This window comes from Carcharodon carcharias, chromosome 38 (genome assembly GCF_017639515.1).
Source record: "Carcharodon carcharias isolate sCarCar2 chromosome 38, sCarCar2.pri, whole genome shotgun sequence".
Lineage (NCBI taxonomy): Eukaryota > Metazoa > Chordata > Chondrichthyes > Lamniformes > Lamnidae > Carcharodon > Carcharodon carcharias.
In genome coordinates, this window is record NC_054504.1 from 693,039 (window position 1) to 703,097 (window position 10,059).

The window sequence follows — 10,059 nt, forward strand, 5'->3', positions numbered from 1 at the left end:
CACACACACACACACACACACACACACACACAGAGGGACGGGTGTTAACAGAGCTTTATCACACACACACACACACACACTGAGGGACGGGTGTTAACAGAGTTATATCACACACACACACACACTGAGGGACGGGTGTTAACAGAGTTATATCACACACACACACACTGAGGGACGGGTTTTAACAGAGTTATATCACACACACACACACTGAGGGACGGGTGCTAACAGAGTTATATCACACACACACACACACACACACACTGAGGGACGGGTGTTAACAGAGTTATAAAACACACACACACACTGAGGGACGGGTGTTAACAGAGTTATATCACACACCACACAGACTGAGGGACGAGTGTTAACAGAGTTATATCACACACACACACACACACACTGAGGGACGGGTGTTAACAGAGCTTTATCACACACACACACACACACACTGAGGGACGGGTGTTAACAGAGTTATATCACACACACACACACTGAGGGACGGGTGTTAACAGAGTTATATCACACACACACACACTGAGGGACGGGTGTTAACAGAGTTATATCACACACCACACAGACTGAGGGACGAGTGTTAACAGAGTTATATCACACACACACACACACACACACACACACACTGAGGGACGGGTGTTAACAGAGTTATATCACACACACGGACTGAGAGACAGGGAGCTAACAGTTAGATCTCACACTCACACACACACACACACACACACACACTGAGGGACGGGTGTTAACAGAGTTATATCACACACACACACACACACACACTGAGGGACGGTTGTTAACAGAGTTATATCACACACACACACACTGAGGGACGGGTGTTAACAGAGTCATATCACACACACACACACACTAAGGGACGGGTGTTAACAGAGTTAAATCACACACACACACACTGAGGGACGGTTGTTAACAGAGTTATATCACACACACACACACACACACACTGAGGGACGGGTGTTAACAGAGTTATATCACACACACACACACACACACACACACACAGAGGGACGGGTGTTAACAGAGCTTTATCACACACACACACACACACACACTGAGGGACGGGTGTTAACAGAGTTATATCACACACACACACACACTGAGGGACGGGTGTTAACAGAGTTATATCACACACACACACACTGAGGGACGGGTTTTAACAGAGTTATATCACACACACACACACTGAGGGACGGGTGCTAACAGAGTTATATCACACACACACACACACACACACACACACTGAGGGACGGGTGTTAACAGAGTTATAAAACACACACACACACTGAGGGACGGGTGTTAACAGAGTTATATCACACACCACACAGACTGAGGGACGAGTGTTAACAGAGTTATATCACACACACACACACACACACTGAGGGACGGGTGTTAACAGAGTTATATCTCACACACACACACACGCACACACACACACACACACACACACACACACACACACACACACACACACACTGAGGGACGGGTGTTAACAGAGTTATATCACACACCACACACACTGAGGGACGGGTGTTAACAGAGTTATATCACACACACACACACACACACACTGAGGGACGGTTGTTAACAGAGTTATATCACACACACACACTGAGGGACGGGTGTTAACAGAGTTATATCACACACACACACACACTAAGGGACGGGTGTTAACAGAGTTATATCGCACACACACACACTGAGGGACGGTTGTTAACAGAGTTATATCACACACACACACACACACACAGAGGGACGGGTGTTAACAGAGCTTTATCACACACACACACACACACACTGAGGGACGGGTGTTAACAGAGTTATATCACACACACACTGAGGGACGGGTGTTAACACAGTTATATCACACACACACACACACACTGAGGGACGGGTGTTAACAGAGTAATATCACACACACACACACTGAGGGACGGGTGTTAACAGAGTTATATCACACACACACACACTGAGGGACGTGTGTTAATAGAGTTATATCACACACACACACAGACTGAGGGACGAGTGTTAACAGAGTTATATCACACACACACACACTGAGGGACGGGTGTTAACAGAGTTATATCACACACCACACAGACTGAGGGACGAGTGTTAACAGAGTTGTATCACACACACACACACACACTGAGGGACGGGTGTAAACAGAGTTATATCACACACCACACAGACTGAGGGACGAGTGTTAACAGAGTGATATCACACACACGGACTGAGAGACAGGGAGCTAACAGAGTTATATCACACACAAACACACACACACACACTGAGGGACGGGTGTTAATAGAGTTATATCACACACACACACACACACACACTGAGGGACGGGTGTTAACAGAGTTATATGACACACACACACACTGAGGGACGGGTGTTAACAGAGTTATATCACACACACACACACACACACACACACACACTGAGGGACGGGTGTTAACAAAGTTATATCACACACACACACACTGAGGGACGGGTGTTAACAGAGTTATATCACACACACACACACTGAGGGACGGGTGTTAACAGAGTTATATCACACACACACTGAGGGACAGGTGTTAACAGAGTTATATCACACACACACTGAGGGACGGGTGTTAATAGAGTTATATCACACACACACACACTGAGGGACGGGTGTTAACAGAGTTATATCACACACACACACACACACACTGAGGGACGGGTGTTAACAGAGTTATATCACACACACACACACTGAGGGACGGGTGTTAACAGAGTTATATCACACACACACACACACACACTGAGGGACGGGTGTTAACAGAGTTATATCACACACACACACACACACACTGAGGGACGGGTGTTAACAGAGTTATATCACACACACACACACACTGAGGGACGGGTGTTAACAGAGTTATATCACACACACACACACACACACTGAGGGACGGGTGTTAACAGAGTTATATCACACACACACACACTGAGGGACGGGTGTTAATAGAGTTATATCACACACACACACACTGAGGGACGGGTGTTAACAGAGTTATATCACACACACACACACACACACACACTGAGGGACGGGTGTTAACAGAGTTATATCACACACACACACACTGAGGGACGGGTGTTAACAGAGTTATATCACACACACACACTGAGGGACGGGTGTTAACAGAGTTATATCACACACACACACACACTGAGGGACGGGTGTTAACAGAGTTATATCACACACACACACACACACACACTGAGGGACGGGTGTTAACAGAGTTATATCACACACACACACACACACACTGAGGGACGGGTGTTAACAGAGTTATATCACACACACACACACACTGAGGGACGGGTGTTAACAGAGTTATATCACACACACACACACTGAGGGACGGGTGTTAACGGAGTTATATCACACACACACACACACACTGAGGGACGGGTGTTAACAGAGTTATATCACACACACACACACACACACACACACACACACACTGAGGGACGGGTGTTAACAGAGTTATATCACACACACACACACACTGAGGGACGGGTGTTAACAGAGTTATATCACACACACACACACACTGAGGGACGGGTGTTAACAGAGTTATATCACACACACACACACACTGAGGGACGGGTGCTAACAGAGTTATATCACACACACATACACACACACTGAGGGTCGGGTGTTTACAGAGTCATATCACACACACACACACACACACACTGAGGGACGGGTGCTAACAGAGTTATATCACACTCACACACACACTGAGGGACGGGTGCTAACAGAGTTATATCACACACACACACACACACACACACACTGAGGGTCGGGTGTTTACAGAGTTATATCACAAACACACACACACACACACACTGAGGGACGGGTGTTAACAGAGTTATATCACACACACACACACACACACACACACACACACACACTGAGGGACGGGTGTTAACAGAGTTATATCACACACACACACACACACACACACACACACACACACACACACACAGAGGGACGGGTGTTAACAGAGTTATATCACACACACACACACACACACTCTGAGGGACGGGTGTTAACAGAGTTATATCACACACACACACACTGAGGGTCGGTGTTTACAGAGTTATATCACACACACGGACTGAGAGACGATGCAGGTAACCCAGGTCCACCCTTCTCCCTGCCCCTTACCAGTACTTCTTGGTGACGCGGTGGCTCCTGAAGTGGTGTCGCAGCGCCTCCGCTGAGCCCTCCTCCCTGGCCAGGATCATCACGCCGCTGGCGTCCTTGTCCAGCCAGTGGCAGAGGTGCAGCGGCTGTGCCTTCATCCCGTAGAGCATCTTCGGAAGGATGGGGAGCACGCCCCGCACGCTGGTGCCCGTGCCGGGAGCTGCTGGAGAGAGAGAGGGCGAGAGAGAGAGAGGGGGGGGGGGGTCATTCCGAGACTCACCCATCATCACCCACCGCCTACCACACGCAGGGTCTCCCCACTACCTTGCATTGGGACCCCATAGGGCTTGTCGACAGCCACCAGCTCCTCGTTGTGAAAGAGAACGCCCTTCCTCAGTACCTTGGCCAGCACGTTGGGGTGGACCCTTTGCAGACCCCGGGACAGGCGTCTGTACTCCTGCACTCGTCGGGAGAGAGGGCTCTGGGCTGCCACCTCCTGGAGAGAGAGAGAGAGAGAGAGAGAGAGAGAGAGGGAGGGAGGGAGGGAGGGAGAGAGAGAGAGAGAGAGAGAGAGAGAGAGGCATCAGTCGAGGCTCCGAGTGAAGAGTTCTTTCTACAATGATACAGGGCGTTGGGTGAGACCACACCCGGAGCTCTGGGTCCGGTTCAGGTCTCCTTACCTGAGGAAGGAACATCCCTGCCCTAGAGGGAGGGTAACGAAGGTTCACTAGACTGGTCCCTGGGATGAGAGGGATTGTCCCAGGAGGAGAGATTGAGGAGAATGGGTCTCTATTCCCTGGAGTTTGGGAGAACGAGAGGTCACCTCACTGAAACATAGAAAATTCTGAAGGGCTTTGACAGGGTCGATGCTGAGAGGCTGTTTCCCCTCCCTCTCTCTCCCTCCTCCCCGGGCTGGAGAGTCTAGAACACGGGGGGTCCCAGTCTCAGGAGAAGGGGTCGGCCATTCTGGGCTGAGATGAAGGAGAAATGTCTTCACTCGGGAGGGTTGTGAATCTTCGGAATTCTCCACCCCAGAGAGCGGTGGGGGCTCCGTCATCGAGTAGGTTCAAGACCGGGAGATCGAGAGATTTTTGGACACTGAGGGGGGCGAGGGATGTGGGCAGAGAGCGGGAAGGAGGAGTTGAGGGAGAAGATCAGCCACAGGCTGGATTAAGGTGGAATTGAGGTGGATGATCAGCCACAGGCTGGATTAAGGTGGAGTTGAGGTGGATGATCAGCCACAGGCTGGATTAAGGTGGAGTTGAGGTGGATGATCAGCCACAGGCTGGATTAAGGTGGAGTTGAGGTGGATGATCAGCCACAGGCTGGATTAAGGTGGAGTTGAGGTGGATGATCAGCCACAGGCTGGATTAAGGTGGAGTTGAGGTGGATGATCAGCCACAGGCTGGATTAAGGTGGAGTTGAGGGAGAAGATCAGGCACAGGCTGGATTAAGGTGGAGTTGAGGGGGATGATCAGCCACAGGCTGGATTAAGGTGGAGTTGAGGGGGATGATCAGCCACAGGCTGGATTAAGGTGGAGTTGAGCTGGATGATCAGCCACAGGCTGGATTAAGGTGGAGTTGAGGGGGATGATCAGCCACAGGCTGGATTAAGGTGGAGTTGAGGTGGATGATCAGCCACAGGCTGGATTAATGTGGAGTTGAGGGAGAAGATCAGCCACAGGCTGGATTAAGGTGGAGTTGAGGTGGATGATCAGCCACAGGCTGGATTAAGGTGGAGTTGAGGGAGAAGATCAGCCACAGGCTGGATTAAGGTGGAGTTGAGGGAGAAGATCAGCCACAGGCTGGATTAAGGTGGAGTTGAGGTGGATGATCAGCCACAGGCTGGATTAAGGTGGAGTTGAAGTGAATGATCAGCCACAGGCTGGATTAAGGTGGAGTTGAGGTGGATGATCAGCCACAGGCTGGATTAAGGTGGAGTTGAGGGAGAAGATCAGCCACAGGCTGGATTAAGGTGGAGTTGAGGTGGATGATCAGCCACAGGCTGGATTAAGGTGGAGTTGAGGTGGATGATCAGCCACAGGCTGGATTAAGGTGGAGTTGAGGTGGATGATCAGCCACAGGCTGGATTAAGGTGGAGTTGAGGTGGATGATCAGCCACAGGCTGGATTAAGGTGCAGTTGAGGTGGATGATCAGCCACAGGCTGGATTAAGGTGGAGTTGAGGTGGATGATCAGCCACAGGCTGGATTAAGGTGGAGTTGAGGGAGAAGATCAGCCACAGGCTGGATTAAGGTGGAGTTGAGGGAGAAGATCAGCCACAGGCTGGATTAAGGTGGAGTTGAGGTGGATGATCAGCCACAGGCTGGATTAAGGTGGAGTTGAGGTGGATGATCAGCCACAGGCTGGATTAAGGTGGAGTTGAGGGAGAAGATCAGCCACAGGCTGGATTAAGGTGGAGTTGAGGTGGATGATCAGCCACAGGCTGGATTAAGGTGGAGTTGAGGTGGATGATCAGCCACAGGCTGGATTAAGGTGGAGTTGAGCTGGATGATCAGCCACAGGCTGGATTAAGGTGGAGTTGAGGTGGATGATCAGCCACAGGCTGGATTAAGGTGGAGTTGAGGTGGATGATCAGCCACAGGCTGGATTAAGGTGGAGTTGAGGTGGATGATCAGCCACAGGCTGGATTAAGGTGGAGTTGAGGTGGATGATCAGCCACAGGCTGGATTAAGGTGGAGTTGAGGTGGATGATCAGCCACAGGCTGGATTAAGGTGGAGTTGAGGGAGAAGATCAGCCACAGGCTGGATTAAGGTGGAGTTGAGGTGGATGATCAGCCACAGGCTGGATTAAGGTGGAGTTGAGGTGGATGATCAGCCACAGGCTGGATTAAGGTGGAGTTTAGGTGGATGATCAGCCACAGGCTGGATTAAGGTGGAGTTGAGGTGGATGATCAGCCACAGGCTGGATTAAGGTGGAGTTGAGGTGGATGATCAGCCACAGGCTGGATTAAGGTGGAGTTGAGGTGGATGATCAGCCACAGGCTGGATTAAGGTGGAGTTTAGGTGGATGATCAGCCACAGGCTGGATTAAGGTGGAGTTGAGGTGGATGATCAGCCACAGGCTGGACTAAGGTGGAGTTGAGGGAGAAGATCAGCCACAGGCTGGATTAAGGTGGAGTTGAGGGAGAAGATCAGCCACAGGCTGGATTAAGGTGGAGTTGAGGGAGAAGATCAGCCACAGGCTGGATTAAGGTGGAGTTGAGGGAGAAGATCAGCCACAGGCTGGATTAAGGTGGAGTTGAGGGAGAAGATCAGCCACAGGCTGGATTAAGGTGGAGTTGAGGGAGAAGATCAGCCACAGGCTGGATTAAGGAGGAGTTGAGGTGGATGATCAGCCACAGGCTGGATTAAGGTGGAGTTGAGGTGGATGATCAGCCACAGGCTGGATTAAGGGAGAAGCAGGTTTTTAGGGGGCCGAATGGCCTCTCAGTGTTACCACCTTGGCCACGTGACCTGCAACCCATGACCTCCCCCTGCAGGATCACTGACGCTAACCACCCCACCCTGCGGCACCAAAGGACGGGGCCCCGCTCTTGACATCACAGGTGAGACTCCACCCCCGTGCTGGCGTCAGAGAAGAGACCCCGCCCCTCTTATGACGGTACATAGAGAAGCGTCATCTTCCTGACGTCACAAACACGACGCTCCACCCCCTCCAGTGACGCCCGCAGACACGGGAAGCCCCGCCCCTTTCCCGCAGCGCGCTGACGTCATACGCAGGCAGCTCTGACCTGCTTCCCTCCGGTTCCCGCTCTCGATTGCGGCTCCGCAGCCTGGCGAAGCTCAGAGGCCGAGAAGAGCCGCCAGCGCCCGGGGCCGCTCGCCCCCCGCGCCCAGCTGGTCCCCAAATGGCAGAGAAAGCCCGACACCGACCCCGCTGCCGGACACCAACATCGGCCCGTTACTGCCATCAGTGCACATCCGGTTGCAGCCGCACATCACTTCCGGTTTCCGAATGACCCCGCCCGCACCCTCCCTCCAAACCCCGCCTCCTCAAGCACGCTCACTCACTCTAAACCCCGCCCCCTAACTGCAAAACCCGTCCCCTCACTCCAAACCCCGCCCCCTCACTCTAAACCCCGCCCAATCTCCAACCCCTGACCATAAACCCCGCCCACTCTCCAACCGCTGACCATAAACCCCGCCCCCTCACTATAAACCCCACCCACTCTACCCCCTCACTCATAACCGTGCCCTATCACTCTAAACCCCGCCCCCTAACTGCAAAACCCGTCCCCTCACTCCAAACCCAGCCCCCTCACTCTAAACCCCGCCCAATCTCCAAACCCTGACCATAAACCCCGCCCACTCTCCAACCGCTGACCATAAACCCCGCCCCCTCACTATAAACCCCGCCCACTCTCTACCCCCTCTCTAAACCCCGCCCACTCTACCCCCTCACTCTGAACCCCGGCCACTCTCTACCCCCTCACTCTGAACCCCGCCCACTCTCTAACCCGTCTCTAAACCCCGCCCCCTCACTCTAAACCCCGCCCACTCTACCCCCTCACTCTAAACCCCGCCCATTCTCTAATCCGTCTCCAAACCCCGCCCATTCTCTACCCCCTCACTCTAAACCCCGCCCACTCTCTACCCCCACTCTAAACCCCGCCCACTCTACCCCCTCACTCTAAACCCCGCCCATTCTCTAATCCGTCTCCAAACCCCGCCCATTCTCTACCCCCTCACTCTAAACCCCGCCCACTCTCTACCCCCACTCTAAACCCCACCCACTCTCTACCCCCACTCTAAACCCCACCCACTCTCTACCCCCTCACTCTAAACCCCGCCCACTCTACCCCCTCACTCTAAACCCCGCCCATTCTCTAATCCGTCTCCAAACCCCGCCCATTCTCTACCCCCTCACTCTAAACCCCACCCACTCTCTACCCCCTCACTCTAAACCCCGCCCATTCTCTAATCCGTCTCTAAACCCCACCCACTCTCTACCCCCTCACTCTGAACCCCGCCCACTCTCTACCCCCTCACTCTGAACCCTGCCCACTCTCTACCCCCTCACTCTAAACCCCACCCACTCTCTACCCCCTCACTCTGAACCCTGCCCACTCTCTACCCCCTCACTCTAAACCCCACCCACTCTCTACCCCCCTCACTCTAAACCCCACCCACTCTCTACCCCCTCACTCTGAACCCCGCCCACTCTCTACCTCTCACTCTAAACCCCGCCCACTCTCTACCCCCACTCTAAACCCCACCCACTCTCTACCCCCTCACTCTGAACCCCGCCCACTCTCTACCCCCTCACTCTAAACCCCACCCACTCTCTACCCCCTCACTCTGAACCCTGCCCATTCTCTAACCCCTGTCTTTAAACCCTGTCCCCGCACTATAAACTCCGCCCACTCTCTACCCCCTCACTCCAAACCCCGCCCACTCTCTACCTCTCACTCTAAACCCCGCCCACTCTCTACCCCCACTCTAAACCCCACCCACTCTCTACCCCCTCACTCTGAACCCCGCCCACTCTCTACCCCCTCACTCTAAACCCCACCCACTCTCTACCCCCTCACTCTGAACCCTGCCCACTCTCTACCCCCTCACTCTAAACCGCACCCACTCTCTACCCCCTCACTCTGAACCCCGCCCACCATCTAAACCCTGTCTCTAAACCCCGCCCACTCTCTAACCCATCTCTAAACCCCACCCACTCTCTACCCCCTCACTCCAAACCCCGCCCACTCTCTAACCCGTCTCTAAACCCCGTCCCCACTCTGAACCCCGCCCACTCTCTACCACCTCACTCTAAACCCCACCCACTCTCTAACCCCAGTCTCTAATCCCTGCCCACTCTCCAACCCCTGT

At 53.0% G+C, this 10,059-nt stretch overlaps 1 protein-coding gene across 2 annotated transcripts in view; it reads right to left on the bottom strand.

The window, feature by feature from the left end:
• LOC121273077 (mitochondrial RNA pseudouridine synthase RPUSD4-like) overlaps positions 1-8,187 on the bottom strand; it is a 65,773-nt gene extending 57,586 nt beyond the window's left edge. Inside the window, exons 1-3 of one of the 2 annotated variants that reach the window (XM_041180037.1) lie at positions 7,968-8,187; positions 4,538-4,709; positions 4,235-4,433 (exon numbers count right to left, since the gene is read on the bottom strand). In XM_041180037.1, coding sequence (XP_041035971.1) covers positions 4,235-4,433; positions 4,538-4,709; positions 7,968-8,147 — 551 coding nt within the window. In that variant the 5' untranslated portion in view covers positions 8,148-8,187. Of the gene's footprint in view, positions 1-4,234; positions 4,437-4,537; positions 4,710-7,967 lie in introns of both variants that reach the window. The other variant, XM_041180036.1, reaches the window with a different exon arrangement.
• Positions 8,188-10,059: the final 1,872 nt, after the last annotated feature.